Source organism: Necator americanus, chromosome X (assembly GCF_031761385.1).
Source record: "Necator americanus strain Aroian chromosome X, whole genome shotgun sequence".
Lineage (NCBI taxonomy): Eukaryota > Metazoa > Nematoda > Chromadorea > Rhabditida > Ancylostomatidae > Necator > Necator americanus.
Window position 1 is genome coordinate 19759966 of NC_087376.1, and position 17560 is coordinate 19777525.

General features: G+C 42.7%; 2 protein-coding genes across 4 annotated transcripts in view; both read left to right on the plus strand.

The window, feature by feature from the left end:
* The window catches only part of RB195_024253 (uncharacterized protein), a gene marked incomplete at both ends in the record, with an annotated part of 134705 nt that overhangs the window by 95767 nt on the left and 21378 nt on the right, over positions 1-17560 (plus strand). Inside the window, one exon of one of the 3 annotated variants that reach the window (XM_064211958.1) lies at positions 14021-14113. The exons of the other annotated variants lie outside the window; for them this stretch is intronic. Within the exon in view, the coding sequence (XP_064067843.1) occupies positions 14021-14113 (93 nt within the window). Of the gene's footprint in view, positions 1-14020; positions 14114-17560 lie in introns of those variants that run through there. 3 annotated transcript variants of the gene reach the window in all.
* Positions 7820-8155, plus strand: RB195_024255 (uncharacterized protein; the record flags this gene model as incomplete). The annotated part of the gene is made up of 1 exon (XM_064211962.1): positions 7820-8155. The coding sequence occupies one exon, from the start codon at positions 7820-7822 to the stop codon at positions 8153-8155; it is 336 nt and encodes a 111-aa protein (XP_064067842.1).

Here is a 17560-nt window from a genome sequence, read left to right on the forward strand (position 1 = left end):
TTAGAAGTTAAATAACCGGTGCAAGCGATCTTTCATAATTTCATTTGTCTTTGTATTGATCTCTGAGCAGTTGGACTCTATAAAGGGGTGTGGCAATGCAGACATACTAATGTGGTGACTGTTGCTGGTTAGTTTCCATAGTTCCATGGCAGGAAATGGTCTGCAAACATTTCACCCATCCTCCATATTTTTTTCTTAATAATAAAGTTTTTACTTGATTGTCTGTAGGTCTGTCGCAAAAAAAATTAGAAAGCTCTTGCTTTCTAGTATTTCTTGATGTAGTGAGACTATATACGGCAGAATTACTTTTGCCTGTTATCTGATAATATCAGCAGAAACTCTTGTCCTAAATAATATGATCATTCAGCCTCAACATAATAAAGGTTTCATCGTGAAAACTTGCAGCTTCACTAAAGATCCCAGAGGCAGTAATGCGATCAGTAAGGGACCCCTCCCAACAACAAAACAAACAGTAAGCAGCAACACCTAAACCATTTTCCTCAACCTGTTTTTTTTCAAGTTTGCACGCAAAACGTGTACCGCGAAATGCTCTAAGTAACAATTAGGTCGAAATTGTTCCGTTAGACCACCTGATTGAGTTCTTTTCAGTGTTGAATGCAAAATTCCATAAAAACCTGAGCGTTTCTCTTCTGCTATTTCTCAATTAACAATATCATAGAGGTACGCTACTTTAGGCACCACCGACTTGCAACATGGACTCTTTCAAACAAATTACGACTCGAATCGGATATCTACTGACGAGAAGGCGTGATTAAAGGCATCACCCCACCAATCTGGGCTGGTGCGGATTTCAGGTGGAGAGTTCCTATACGGGTTCGTAGATTATGGAGAGGAGGATGATTCCGTCCATTTCTTTCTAATTACCGTAAGAACGGCCGGGAAGATGCGGCGTATGCACAAGGCTGGCGCGCTCCAATCGAACTTGTTGTAGAAAATAGCGCGCCGGAACGCTCGAAGCCGTATCTTCCGATCCGTTTTTTACGGTAATCAGGAAGAAATAGACGGAATCACCCTTCTCTCCATAATCTACGCCTTCGTATAGGCATAACCCACCTGAAACTCGCACCACCCCAGATTTGTGAGTTGATGCCTTCAAATGCAAACTGAAACTTTTTGTCGCTTACGCTTCAAAATCAAATTACGAAGTAGTCGAAGCTTTTTACATTGACCTAGAGAAGTAGCACAGAAAAGACCGGTCTTACAAGGTCACTGTATGTGATTTCAACACCGAAGCTGGTCCCAGATGAAGATTTGGGGAACTTCACATTGGAATCCACGATCTTCAATTGAATAAGCAGGGAGAAAGGCTTTCCTAGTCTGTCATGACGACAAAACCATTTATGGAAACGCACGGTTTCAGAAGCCCTCTTCTCTACGCTGGACGTGAGAATCAGTCGGGCGGAGGGCACCACAACGAAGTAGGCCAGGTCATTGTCAGTAAAATGTTTTCGTTTCGTGTTCTGTTGTAAAAGGCCGCAAAGTTCAGCGACCCAGAACTATCATTAATTGGGATCTCTTCGATACGCTAGCCGGCTTTTGGAAAGATATCGCGATGGACGACATCGACGAGGGATACGATTGGTTGTTTGAACACCTCAACGACTTCACGAGGTTTTAAAACCACCACTAGACTACAGAAATTTTAGAACTAATACGGCAACGTGAAGAAGCGTAAGCTGCAGACAACCAAGAAATAACGTCCGAGCTGGCAAAGCTTTGCAGAGAGGTTATTGAAGAAGACCTCACAGAGACAAAAGTAGCAGTTCTAAAAGAAGCTGCAGAGGCAGGAAAGAATATCTGCTATCACGCCGAGTCTGCGATTCGCAAGACAAAGATGGCTGCATTCCAAACACAAATGGAACAACCACTGCATTGAGAACGGAAATGGAAATCAACCACGACTTCTACTCTGATCTTTTCGACAGCCGTGTGTCCACTTGCCTCCTCACCATTTGAGAGGATAAGATTTGAGAAGACATGTCATTCCAAAAGTTCTCCCGTCCGAAGTACGGAATGTCACAATGCCGGTAAGTGATCGTACGGCAACCAGTTCCAACGAGATAAGATCTGAATATCTGAAGAAGCTCCCGCCAATTCTTATCAACATTCTTATCAACATTATCAACGTCAACATTTTTACACGTTACCTCTCGGAATGCAAGGTTCCTAGACGGTGGAAGAGCAGGAAGACTGAGTTCTTGTATAAGAAAGGGGCTGCACATGACATTAGTAACTATCGCCCAATCTGCTCGCTATCCGTCATCTATAAGCTCTTGACAAGAGTGATTCTTAAGAGGAATGAACAAGTGTTACATCAAAATATCGCGAGAATGCAATATTTATCTATTTATTAATAATTATTAATTATCAATTATTTATTAATATGCCGCTCGGTCTGATCTTTATGTAGTTAAGGAAAAAGACTAGAGACTAGAATTTCGTTATTTTATAAGAACATCACCATCGTAAGGAGAGAGGTCCAACAGGCAGAAGCAATCTCACCTAAAAGGTTTACGGCCTTTTAGAGAACGTAACGCAAAGGCTGGAATGGGAAACGGATGGGTCTTAGATGTCTCATCCATGCTTAAGGGAACAAGCACGTCCGAAGGCACTAGCTCTGTATTTCTCGGAAGGGAACTGATAATGAGAAACGACCTGACCCTCGAAATGGGCAAGAGAAAACGAGCGGCTTGGGAGCGGATAAGGACATCGAGGATGTGGTGAAGAAGACCGGGAACCCCAGTCTCCGAGCTCACCTACTCAGCACCACCACACTTCCTGCTTTGACCTATGTTTTGCGAGCAGGAAGAAAATGCGGTTAGGGTCATAGAACACTCAATCGAAAAGGTGATGCTAGGAGTATCCCGCTTCACACAAATGAAAGAGGGAATTCAAAGTTCAGCTAAACGTCAAAGATTGAAGGCCGCATATGTCAAATAAAGCAGAATTAGGTCACTAATGTGGTGACTGAACTAGACTTATCGGACAATGTCCCAAGGCCCGACGGCTAACTTACTCGGAGAGGATTATTTTATCTAACTTGCTGTCGACGTTAGGGTTTATTCAGCTTATTGGTATGTGTTTAAAATTGATCTTCGTGAATAGTTTGAAAAGAAGAACATCCGAGAAATATATCGAACGGTAATTTTGCGTTTTTTTTTTTCGCGTAAAACTTGGTAACACCTCTTCTCGATTTTTTTGACTCAGAAATTGAAGAACGGAAAAAGAAGGTGAGCTTCTCGTAATAGTTTCCATCTTATGAGAAAAAAGTCTGCTTTTCATCTGAAGAAGCCATTGAAAGGATAAAGGATATAGTGTTTGGTCAATCCGGTTGCGGTGCGCCACCACGTTCACTTCAATTGAGAATCGTTTGAGGTTTACGAACGTGTAGCTGGCCTATACAATGACCTGCGGGGGTTAGCCGATGTGTAAAGTCAGTGTTTTTTCTTCCCAGACGAGCCTGGTGCCAATTCATCGACCACGGAAGGATCAGATGCTTGGTTGGCACTTGGGTGGATTCGAACCTCCGATCGATCGTACAGATAGCTGTACTTCTTAACGACTGCGCTACACCGTATATATATATATTTATATTTATATGTTGATGTTTCAGTAATTGACTTCTTTAGTAGACCTACCCTTTACCAGTAGAAGAGAACATAGTACCTTAGGACTTTAAAAATGGCGCGAGTTCCCGCGTAATGCAGAGACATTCCTCTTTGCGATTCATCTTTGGTTCTTTAATACCACTGAAACTGCCCAGCAGCAGTTTAAAGCGCTTCCGCTTATGCCTTTCCCACAGCTGATACTTTCTTTAGACACCAACAAGCTAACGCTGTGGTAGATATTAGTTTCTGTTTTTTTGGTGTCTTTTTGCAGATGAACGTTCCAACGTTTTAGATTGCTACAGACAGAGAAACTGTCACCTAAACATTACACCCGAACAGCATTTAGGCGTGAGGAAATTCGTGAGCTTGTTAAGTCTAAAACTATCAGATTATCTACTAGTGATGAGGGTGGGGAATTTGTAGTCATTCCTCGTCATCTAGACGAAGCCCTCACATTATGTCACCTCCAACACAGCTGCCTCCATCGCTCTTTCACTGTCGAAGAATTTCTAGCAAAGCACCGCAAACTCAACTGGGTATGGATGAGTACCAGTGACTCAACGCATTGGCCACCCTCGAATGTATCCTGGCTTAAAAGAGAGTTACCTTTGTGTCCTGTCTTGTCCTTCTAATAAAAACTCATAAACTGAACTCTGACAGTGAGCTTGCCTCTGAAGATCCTTAAACGATCAAGATAAGACTTATCTTAAGCTGCGTAGTAGACCCCACAGACAGGATCGCTTTGTTCTTAAACGTAGTGTTGGTGCAGCTGTTGAAATTCGTATCAGCCCACTTTACGATCACCTATATGTTTTTGGTCCACCTAAAGAACACACATTTTGATAACTTATGTGTAATGAAGTCTTTTGATGCTACTGCATTGTACAGGAACGTCTCCAACGACTCGGCTATGCAGAGCTTTTAACTGAACACCAGAGCTCAATCAACCTGTAAGGCTTTCGTGGAGCAGCTGATAGTTGTTTTCAAGAAATTTCTCAAATGCACTGTCTGTAGATGGTCGGGCAACTATTTTGCGCAAATCATAGTTCTTGCCATGGGACAACTGTTGGCGCCAACGCTCGCCATTGCTTTCATGGCCAAAAATGAGGCACCGATTTGGCAAACACAACCTCCGTTTTCCAAATTTCATAGAGAACGCACAGGACAAAGTGGTCGCAAATCCAGTAATGAGAATATCCTAGTTCACTTTCTTTCTGCTCATCCCACACAAGTTAGCAGGTCGGCGCTACGAAATATGCTTCGCCCGGCCACCTCCGTTTGCTCTGGAAGAGAGGAAAGACGAGAATCTATCGAGTTTGCTAGGAAAATTGCGGTCAGTAACAGTTGCACACCTATACACACCATTAAAAAAAGACTACTAACCCGAAACAGATCTGGTATGGAGAACGTACCCTTTTGTGCACCGTTTATTTCCGACGAGGTTAGCACTGCCATCCGGCCGTGTCTGAGGAAAGGTAATCTTGAAGAATTTGTTGCTATCGTCGAGCTCCCTCCCTAGTAACCTTAGGCGAAGTCTCATTCGCATTACATGCCATTACATACATTCTTACTATTTGCACTACTCCATAGTGCAAAATATGTTCGCATAAGGATATGACATTCTTCTTCCACGATGTCGAATTCATTCATTGAATCCAATGGTGCCCCGACGCCAGAAAGCTATAAAGTGGGGTGCGACGGGTCCACCGCCGTCGAATTGGTGCGCCGGCGCACTACTATGTATTTAAGTCAAAGAACGTGGACGGCAAAAGTAAATCATGTGACTCCACCGCATTACATGGTCATAGGGTGCGGCGTCATAACGGAGAAGATTTTGAAGTTAAGATCACGATTTTGGCGCGCGAACCTAGTGCATGAATTCATGCGTTGTTTATAAGATTTCCTGTGTACAATGTTTTGACGAATACATAGGAGAAGCAGCTATACCACTATGTATTCGAATCAAAGAACACGTGGACGGCAAAAGGAAATCATGTGACTCCACTGCAGTAGGTGGTCAAAGGGTGCGGCGTCATAACGGAGAAGATTTTGAAGTTAAGATCATGATTTTGACGCGCGAACCTAGTTCTGCGACGCGCAAAACTCTGGAGGAATTTTAGATCCACTCCAAAGGTCCAAAGCTGAATCGCAAAGAGGAATGTCTCTGCACTAGGAACTTGCGATTTGTTTAAGGCTGATATTTGATAGCACTAGTCACCTCACAACAGGTATCTAGCAGTGGCAAGATAGTCATCTAATCATAAGGTACGATGTTCTGCCCTCCCGCTAGCTATGAGGCCCAACAGTAAGCATAGGAGTTTCTTCGTTGGGCGGATAAGGCGTTTGATCGGATCATATTCGATTTCACCCTTTCAGACTCTGAAGAAGGCGATATTGCCGGAATGTTAGCCACGAATAAAGGATTGTAACAACCTCGTGTCCGGCTCAACTAAGTAAACCTATTATTAAAACTTCAACGCTTTGTTTTTCATTCATCACTTGTAACAGAAAGGACAAAAAGCTGGCATCAGGAGCCTAAGACAGCCATTAGCTCAACATTACATTCGCAAAAGTCTTCCCTTTTTTTCTCCTTTTTTTCCTTTTTTTGGACTTGTACTTATATACTCTGCTTCTTGAAATTTCCCACCCCTTCCTTCGATCGATCTCCCTGCAATGCTTTTTTGGTAACTGGTGCTCGCCAAAATGTTCGTTGGTAGTACATTTGAATCTCGTCTTGCATTCTTTTCCGATACAATTTCTCGAAGGCTTCATAAATGCAATCTAAGTTTTTTTTTACATGTTTACATACACGTTCAACACAGAGTCGAATTCTTTTGAGAAGGTGGTGATAGTAAATTTGGGTCCACAACGCTCTAGCAGTCACGTTGATGTAAAAAATCTTTGAAGCACCATCAGGGTGCCCCTTGACTGACCTCGAGTGCGCTGACGATGTTGTTATATTCGCGGAAAGCAGTACGAAACTTCAACATGTTGTCAACCTTGTATCGAAGCTGGCTGCAGCCATGCACTACGTCTACGCCCTGATGAATGCAAGTAGATGTGGTTCTCCTCGAGACCTGGAACGAGAATCAGGGTGGACGGACAAACGATAGAACTCGTCAATGAGTTCTCTTTCTTATGATGTACGCTGAAGAACAACGGCAGCTATGAGAAGGATATTCAGCAAAGATGAGCTAAGGCCGTTTCCGCATTCAACTCCTTAACGAATTGCCTGTGGTCGACCCCCATCACCAACGAAGTCAAGCTGCGAGTCTACCGATCCGCAATTCGCCCCATCATGATGTGCGGATCGGAGACTTGGGCAGCACTATCAACGGTTACGGAGAAGCTTGATTGCACGGAACGAAAGCTGCTTAGGCGGCTACTTGGCTACTTTTGGCCTAGGGTATGCCACAATGGAGATCTTTATGCAGAGATTGATGTGGTATACCTGGGGGGCGGTCGTTAGGTACCCGCAGCCCCGCAACAGCCGATCATTAGGGAAAACGACTGGCAACGGTGATCGTTAATTGCGCTACGCAGCGTAAGCAGAGCACTGCGCTGCGTTTGCCTCATGCCCCGCCCATCACATCCTTCATCAGCGACTCTCATCGTCTAATGAGGTGCAAAACATGCCTCGCAGGGCACTCTAGCTGTGCTATTGCCTCCGTATGGAGTATCAATCGTTTACGTATAAAAGATATATCGAACGACTGCACACGAGATACCAGAAACAGGAAATAATTGTACGTTTTATTTGCGTGAAGCAAAAAAAAACCCGAAATTTCACAAACTACTGCAGTATTTTACAAGAATTTAATAGTCTGTATAAATACAAATCTACATCCATATCTTCTATTCAGTTTCTTCAATCACACATCTACATCTTTCAAAAACCAGGTTCTCGTTTCTACACCTTTTTACTTCTATTTTGGAACCTTTTCAACTTTCAGCTAGCTATGTTTACATTTGTTGCAACATTTTCTCTACAAATACAAATCTTTAAAAAAAATACAACTTTACAAATTTTCTATGTTTTTGCTTCAGTTTTAGCATTTTCATTTTCTACGTTTTTCTTCCACTTTCTACGTTGCTACGTTATTGCCTTTTTGTTCTTTGAACGTTCGTAGAAGGCAACTCTATCACGTGATTGGAATACAAACATTGCTCATGACCTCAGTGATGTGGTGATGGATGGGCGTGGCTTAGTGGTCACAGGTAGCCCAAGCTATGCCTGCTCTGGCCTCCCGGCAGCCTCTTCTGCAGGCACTTATCCGGCTGCAGATAATCGGCTTCGGGTACCTAACGGTGCGCACCCGGTATACCTGCGGATGACATGTGAAATATATCAACATCTTGCACCGCCATCGAAAGTGGCTAAAGTAAATCGTCTTCACTTCTTCGATCATTTTTTAAGAAGACCAGCAGATCGCTCAGATTGTTCAACTAGTTCTGAGGAGTTTGTTGGGTTCGAGCTGAAAGAAGACGGGCAGGCGAGACGTAAGGTTTCGCAGAACATGGAATAGCGACGAATGGATTGATTATGTGCAAGCTCCCGCAGAAGATGGAGAAGGTTGGGCACAGCTATGTTCAATGACGGCACACCTCGGCGAAGATGCGGGTAATCGCGTAAGGCGATGACATGAACCCGCCGATTAAGTCAAAGTGAGTGAGTCAATCGTTCTCGCTTGATAGCGTCACGGTACGTATACGAGAACGACATGGTTGTCGCTGAGTCTGCGGCAATGCCATTTGTAAAAAAATTATTTACAAATGCGGATGTGACAGTTCGACAACTTATGAACAAGAAACAACTGTGTGATAGATTATTATGAATAAGCTTTTATCACCTTGATTCCACTGACTCCTGATTGTGACAAAGCCAATGCATCCATGCCAGCCATGCATGCATCTACAACCTTATCCTACGATGGTATCTCACAAATCACCTGTTTCACCTGTGCTCCCGTAGTTAATCGATTTTCTCGAGTTGGTGCCAGTAAGACTTCAGCTTGTCACGATCGGGTGTGGGTCACCCAATGGTTTCTCCTTCCGCAAGGACAGGAAAAGCCTCAAATATTTCTTCAAAAACTCCGTAAAGAAGTCTGACTAACGGGACGGGAGTCATTTTGTGGTGCGTTCAATAGCGTTTGGAACCCAGTCGCTCACGTCTCTGGCCTGGCACAACGGTTGTCCTTGAATCGCATGACATGTCCTACCCACCTTATTTTACTTTCCTTGTTATATGCGGTAGCGTCTGTAACTTTCAATCTATGACGTATAACTGCAATTCGCAGCCTCTCTTTCGCTTGCGTAAAGCTAGGATGCTGGCGTCACCTTTTCGATTGAGTGTTCCATCACCGCATTTTCTTCCTGCTCGCAAAACATAGGTCAAAGCAGGAAGTGTGGTGGTGCTGAGTAGGTGAGCTCGGAGACTGGGGTTCCCGGTCTTCTTCACCACATCCTCGATGTCCTTATCCGCTCCCAAGCCGCTCGTTTTCTCTTGCCCATTTCGAGGGTCAGGTCGTTTCTCATTATCAGTTCCCTTCCGAGAAATACAGAGCTAGTGCCTTCGGACGTGCTTGTTCCCTTAAGCATGGATGAGACATCTAAGACCCATCCGTTTCCCATTCCAGCCTTTGCGTTACGTTCTCTAAAAGGCCGTAAACCTTTTAGGTGAGATTGCTTCTGCCTGTTGGACCTCTCTCCTTACGATGGTGATGTTCTTATAAAATAACGAAATTCTAGTCTCTAGTCTTTTTCCTTAACTACATAAAGATCAGACCGAGCGGCATATTAATAAATAATTGATAATTAATAATTATTAATAAATAGATAAATATTGCATTCTCGCGATATTTTGATGTAACACTTGTTCATTCCTCTTAAGAATCACTCTTGTCAAGAGCTTATAGATGACGGATAGCGAGCAGATTGGGCGATAGTTACTAATGTCATGTGCAGCCCCTTTCTTATACAAGAACTCAGTCTTCCTGCTCTTCCACCGTCTAGGAACCTTGCATTCCGAGAGGTAACGTGTAAAAATGTTGACGTTGATAATGTTGATAAGAATGTTGATAAGAATTGGCGGGAGCTTCTTCAGATATTCAGATCTTATCTCGTTGGAACTGGTTGCCGTACGATCACTTACCGGCATTGTGACATTCCGTACTTCGGACGGGAGAACTTTTGGAATGACATGTCTTCTCAAATCTTATCCTCTCAAATGGTGAGGAGGCAAGTGGACACACGGCTGTCGAAAAGATCAGAGTAGAAGTCGTGGTTGATTTCCATTTCCGTTCTCAATGCAGTGGTTGTTCCATTTGTGTTTGGAATGCAGCCATCTTTGTCTTGCGAATCGCAGACTCGGCGTGATAGCAGATATTCTTTCCTGCCTCTGCAGCTTCTTTTAGAACTGCTACTTTTGTCTCTGTGAGGTCTTCTTCAATAACCTCTCTGCAAAGCTTTGCCAGCTCGGACGTTATTTCTTGGTTGTCTGCAGCTTACGCTTCTTCACGTTGCCGTATTAGTTCTAAAATTTCTGTAGTCTAGTGGTGGTTTTAAAACCTCGTGAAGTCGTTGAGGTGTTCAAACAACCAATCGTATCCCTCGTCGATGTCGTCCATCGCGATATCTTTCCAAAAGCCGGCTAGCGTATCGAAGAGATCCCAATTAATGATAGTTCTGGGTCGCTGAACTTTGCGGCCTTTTACAACAGAACACGAAACGAAAACATTTTACTGACAATGACCTGGCCTACTTCGTTGTGGTGCCCTCCGCCCGACTGATTCTCACGTCCAGCGTAGAGAAGAGGGCTTCTGAAACCGTGCGTTTCCATAAATGGTTTTGTCGTCATGACAGACTAGGAAAGCCTTTCTCCCTGCTTATTCAATTGAAGATCGTGGATTCCAATGTGAAGTTCCCCAAATCTTCATCTGGGACCAGCTTCGGTGTTGAAATCACGTACAGTGACCTTGTAAGAGTTTACTGTCTTTTCTGTAGTACTTCTCTAGGTCAATGTAAAACGCTTCGGCTTTTTCGTAATTTGATGTTGGAAGCAAAAAAAAAAAATCAGTTTGCATTTAATCACGCCTTCTCCTATGTAGATGTCCGATTCGGGTCGTAAGTAGTTTGAAAGAAAGTTTGTTCTCTGCCATACTCGTGTTGAAGAGGACACAACGCCATCAATTGTATTGTTATTTCTTAAGAACAGTTCTGCTGCAGCTTCATATACGTTGTTTGTACACGTCGTCATACTGGTGATTTTCTGCTTTGGTACCCTAGATGACTCGTGAAACTCTGTGCTGCTTGGCGCTAGCGTATCACCCGTTGCTCCGAAGTTTCTTATTACTGTGTTGTGCGTCTAACTTCAAAACCAGTGAGCAGATTGCAGGCCTAGCCCCATGAGCTTGTTGGAAAACTTTGCATCCTCCAGGAGTGGAGAAATGAAGCTTATTTGTTTGAAGCGACTCCACCTCTTTTGCACCTTCTATTTCCAGTTGATTGCAGGCTTTTGGGATTGACGTGCGGAATGCAAGGGTTTTATGGGTCAGTCTTGACACAGCAAATAAGGGGGTCTATCTCCTGAATCCATCTTCGTCCAAAGCAGGCACAAGGCTGCTTTTGGTCCGCCGTTAGTCCTATCCATCATCTGAGGACGCGCCACTAACCTTCGCGACTTACCAGCTGCGATGCGTCTAGTGAGGAGAGGAATTTCATACGTACAACAAATGTAGACCACAGCATGCATCTCTGTAGTTAACCTAGGTGTTCTTAAAGCACTTCAATTCCTCGAAGAACGTTTTGGTCGTGTTCTCGCAAGGCAAACATCGCAGGTGGAAGGCTACGACAAGGACGGGTCAGTGTAAAAGACTAGTTGGCGAATACAGAAGCCGCTGGCAGGCGCTTGGCGCAGCTCAGCACTTCACACATACTTTGCACCTCGTTTATTGTGGTGAGAAAAGCCCGTATTCCTCCTGCGATCAATCCGTCCAACGTACGATCAGTGTGGTGCATAGGTGCGATAAGGAGGAGCCGGCCCCCTTCCTGGTGAAGGGGTCTTGCCCATATTGGGCAGCCGAAAGTGGAGGGGGTCAATGAGACATATATTTATGTGAACTTTAAAGAAATCGTCATCGTCACTGGGGGCCGGGCAGCGACGGCGAAAATAAATTTTTCTTATTTTAATTTTTTCCAAGTTTCTTTTTTGTTTTGTATCTGTTCCGCCATATTTCTTTAGCCTACTTCGGTGCTCACCTTTCATATTGAGTTTTTCTCTTTTTCTCTATCTCCTATTCGGATATTCTGCTTTCCTTCCTTACTGACCAGTTCCGGTGAAGGGGCTTCATATTTTCTATGATTCCGTAGGAAAAAACATTTATTAACACATATTCAAATATACATATGTATATATTTATACATCTGCTTACTGGGCCCCTCTGAATCTTCTCCACAATTAGACGGGAAAGCGCATCTGAACAAAGTCAATAAAGCAAAGAAGAGCAGGAAACGATTTCAAAAAACTCACTATGTGGATGAGTAAAAACAGAGTTGTCCAAAACCAGTGAAGCAGAACATTCGCAGGCGGTGGCATTTTCCCTCTAGGGGCTAAAGGTAGCGTTGAAGCTGCTTCTTCTCGAATGCACATACTTTACTATTCTAAATACAACGAAAAGAATTACAAAGCACATGTTCCTAACGCTACACACACCGAAAGAAGAAGGAAATTTCTACAAGGAAGTTGCAAGGAAATGAGTCAGAAACGAGCCTTAAGCAACGCAAAACAACTAGTCGCATTGTCACCTCAACGAGCAAATTTCGCCCTTAATAACTTAGTTATTTGAAAACTTAGAAATGGAGTGAAGAGTACATAACTGCCCTAACTTCCGTTGTTCTATACAGAAATTATCTGTATAAGCTCAAAGCCAAGCTCAAAAAAAAATCGCTGCTTTTTTGCAGCCGGAAAAACGAGTTTTTTTCTAAATAACTTGTTTATTTCGAAACCTATCAGTAGAGTGAAGGGTACATATTTGCTCTAGAATTTCTCAATCTATACAAAGGTAACTCGGTTGACCTGCAGAAATACGTAGTTTTTTCGAAGAGAGAGAGGAGGGGGGGAGCACGCTATCGTTGGCGTGCTCCCCCCTCCTATGCTTAAGCATTAGGCTCGGACTGTTGGGCCGGAGAATCTACAACTGTGCGTGCTCCTCCCACTCCGTTTGATCGAGACAAAGACTTTCTTCAACATGTTATATATTTTCAGATAGAGCGGAAAATGCGGATTCTTTTGGTATACAATACTTACCTGTTCGTTTCGAGTAGGTAGAAAACGAAGCAAAAAACTTATAAATTTGGTAATTTCAATCTCCATTTTCAGGTCCAATTTTTTCTCCTTAATGGTCAATGTGAAATGACATTTTTGGTACCAGTTTGTAGAGAAATTTCTCGTCTATCTCAGTATGCTATCTACTTTTGAGTTTCTTGTCTTCCTACAAAGTACTGGCTTCAGAACTGAAAAAACTCAATTTTTGATGCTTAAATTTGGGCGCCAATTTCTCGGCGGAGAAGAACGCATAATAAATGTGATGTATACCGTTCGATTCGTCACGTTCTGGGGTATTTCAAGATACTCTTCACTGCCGTGTGATTCTGCTGCAAACTCTAACCGTACATTCTCGCTCTGTTACTCGGTGGTTCCCTCTGGGTAATGTCTCCTTATTAGGAGCTTACTGTAGTGTAATTTACTGCGATACTGTGATCAGAAGACAGGTAAGTCACTAAGATTTTATTCTCATAGTTAATATTACTTTATTTTATTTGGTAATTATGAATGAATATTTCTTCTTTTCTGACTGTTCCGTCGTCCATTTGCTTCTTACGTTGAAGAGAATACCTGCAGTGGAAATATTCGACTTTCTTACATCTCTCAACATGTTAAACTGTCTACCTTTTTTTTCTTTTTTCTCGCGGTGACCGTGGGTGCAGCTTAAGTGAAGGGAGTCCCTCCGCCAACTGTCCAAAAGTGAAGGGGGTCGGAGCACCGGCTACCATAAGAAAACCCTGGTTCAAGTTGATTAAAAGTGCTCATAGCTAACATCTGAGCGCGTTAACAAGGGCTGCATAGTTTACGAATGGAACTATGCATTTTGATCACTACAATTTGGGAGGTATGTTTTGCAAAAAAAAAACAACGAAGTTATTCGGTTGAGAAATAAGACGCGACCTTGTATCCCATTTAATAGAGAATTCCTCACTTTATACGAAGGACGTGTTCAGACTTTTCAGTTCTATTAACCTTTGTTTCTCCAGAGCATTCAAATGACGTTTCCACAGGAGAAAACACAGCATTTTCGACACCCGCTTTTTCATTTAATCGAGGTATTAAACCGCAGATGCTACTCATAGGAATTGCGTTTTGCGTGAAAAACATCGTAAGAGGCGGGATGGCTCAAACACAAGCAGAAAATGACATTAAAAACACGAAGGTATAAAAAATGAAGTTGAAAAAAGAATAATTGTGGGACATCGAAAAACTTATTGAACGATGAGAGGAAAAGTAGTAGTGAGTATTTCACTAATTGATTTGTTGTAAACCTTTTGTTCAAAATAGTTTAAGGGGAAGGAGTTTTCTTCAAACCCACGGCAGTTGGTCGACCAACGTGTTGTTCACTCTTGGGGTCAAAATTCGGTACCTTACTTTTTAAAATTCGGTAATTCGGTATTCGGTACCTTCAAGTACTGTTCCTTCTCCATGCATAGTGCTAATCTCGCTCTCAGCGGCCTTATTGTCTCGATTAAATTCAAAACACAAGTGCTGTTGAAAACACTCGGTCTTGTCCACTTGGTACCCCACTCATCCGAAAAACACGAATCAGAAAAATGAAAATGTAACAGGACTATCATGTTTAGCGAGAAATCGTTTATTGAACAATGCTTAACAATTTGGCAGAAAGTTTTACCTTTATCCTCACTTCAGTTCTAAAAAAAAAAAAACTCACGACTCATTTCTTGAACCAATACTTTCGCTGATATCATGGTTTTTTTAAAGCATAGGTGTTTATGTGGGAAACCAATGCGTACTCATGGAGCATTTGACGGTCAGATCACAAGGTCGACAACCGTTAATAATTCGAGAGGCTCGAGAGTTCCTTGAATTTGAACATGAAACATTGTATACTGTGTCGCTAATTTTACATGTCGAGTTTGGATCTTAACTACTTTAATCTTGCGGGCACACGACAGAAGTTCTCAAGACTGTCCATCTTTGGAAAAATACTGGATTGCTTAGAGCTATGTTATTTATTATTTAACATCAAGGCAATTGATTTTTCTTCATTTCCTTGTCATACTGATGCGCTCCACGCTTATTTACTTCAGTTTGAGGTGTTCCGACGTTTTGTTGTCTCGCATGTTTAAATGCACAACTTGTCTTGATATTCCGCTGTCGTGATGTATAAGGTCTTTAGCGAGCGAGTAGCAGTTAAAGGCATTACCCCACCAATCTGGAATGGCACAGGTTTAAGGTGGGTTACGCATAAACGGTGTCGTAGATTGTGGGGAAGAGGGTAATTCGCCATCCATTTCTTCCTTATTTACCGTAAAAAAAACGGCCCGGAACATGTGGCGCGTGCGCAAGGTTGGCGCGCTCCAATAAAACTCGCTGTAGAAAATAGCGCCCCGGAACGCTCGAAGGCGCATCTTCCAGACAGTTTCTTACGGCGATTAGGAAAAAAAAAGGGAGGGATCCTACCCGTTTCTGCAATTTACGATCCCGTATAATCTTTGACCATCAGAAATCCATATCGCGTCACATTCGTGGGGTGATGCCTTTAAGTAAGGCTGTGGTGATTCAACTACCGAAGGCTCTATCTCTCTGTCTCTCTCTTAGAGACGGATATTATATCATAGTACGATTCTGAAAGAAGGCAGAAAGTACTTTTCCTCCTCTTAAATGTGAGTCCTGTGGAAATTTCGGACAAAACCATTTACATTTGCAATAACTTTCAAGGAAACGTTGGCATCTTTGTCATCTTCGTATTTAATCTGTAGTGAGAAATTGAAGAAACATCATCCAGAAGCGCAAGTCTAGCAAATTCGGTAAGAGGTTCCCCTGTCTGCACCATCAATTGGAGGTTTGAATTCGTCCCAGTGCTAACCAAGCCTTTCATCCCTCCGGAATTGATAGATTAGTGGCAGACTTGTGTGGGAGAATAAAAACACTGAATTGACACTTCGCTCAGCTCCGCAAGTATAGGCCAGTTACACGCTTGTAAACTAACGATTTTTAATTAAAGTGAACGTGGTGGCACATCCCACGCGGATTGATTGACAGACACTTTATTCTTTATGCTTTATGATGATGGCTTTCACGTCGTATAGCACTGTCACATCTTTCGTGTTTAACTGTCGGAAAAGAGGAGAGAATCTTAGGTGCTATAGTGGTATAGAAGGAACGAATATTATGCTATAATTTGCTTAGTAGTCACGTATACGAAACGAAATATCAGAGCTGAGAGACGGAACCCACGACGTCGAGTTTAATGTGTCAGGAACGGAAAGCAATAATATGCATTGAGGCGCGTCCGATGTCATAGAATTAGTGCCCCGACGCCAGAAAGAGTTAGGAGCGAAAAGTGAGTGGGACGTTGTGAGCTGTTTCATAGCTGTGATAACTGCATGTGTTGTGTCTCTTCAATATGCTGTTCCGCATGTCTATTTCGTTGCACGTTTGCATCAGTTTGGTAACATCCTTTTTTTCAGAAATTGGAAGCAGGCATGCAAAATTGAGCCTTAGCTTTGTCATTATGATGACGTTCACGTTATTTTATGCTACCACATCATTCTGTGCTGTTTGCTGAGGAGAGGACCAGGAAATCTAGTACTTCAAATTTTTCACAAATTGTATCGGCAGTGAAGGGAATGTAGGATTAAAATTAGCTTTGAATATTTTCCAAGTGAAAAATCGGCCCTATTAGGAAAAATTTGTTAAATCTTTCATTAATGCTTAGATTTCTTTTGGAAAATAAACGAAAAAGAAGTTGGTAGGGAAAGAAAAATCCAATTCTGTGGCGAAAACAACAAGAAATTTGAAATACGGCTTTAGCCGGACTGATATCATGCTATATAATAACGCGCTTAGTCTGTGTATGTGTATGCGTGTGTGTGTGCGTGTGTCTGTTTGTGTGTCACGAAAATACTCCTTAATGATGCTAAACTCTACAGCGGTGAGGCACCGAACCATCGTCATTCCCGTGATAGGCGAGCACTCTACCTTTTCACAATTGTCTGAAGCTATGTAACCATCTATGTAGGCTTTGATGAGGCAAGTTAGTTTCTCTCATATGTTAGTGAGAGTAAATAAACTTTTATGTGAATGTAAGTAAATAAACTTTTATGTGAATGTATACTTCCAGATTTGCAAACTATCATTCTATATGATAACGGGCTTATTCAGTCACGTGTGTGCGACGCTGTATGTGTGTATCTTAGTCAAAAAATTCCAAAAAGAGGGAATATTATGGCGTCGGTTTGGTGCGCTGGACCCTCAAGGCGGTAAAATTGGGTGAGACGGGTACTATGACGTCGAATTCGTGCCCCTGAGCCAGATAGGGGATGGGGTAGGATGGGGTCAACGGGGTTGATACGGTGCGCGGGAGCCCCAACGCAGTAGAATGGGTTTCTGTGGTTCCTTCGCAGCTTCAGCATGTCTCCCTGACGCTGCTAACATCTTTTCTTCAAAAAGGGGAAACACACATGCGAACGGCTGCTTAAATACAATACGTAGTAGCCAACGCTTACGCAATAGAGCTTTATTTTTTATCACTGCGGTAGTGATATTCACGTCATTTCATGGTAGCTCTTCGTTCTTTGCTAATAGCTGAGAACGAAGGAAACTCATACTTCGATTAATCTTTCCAAATTGTGGAGATTTG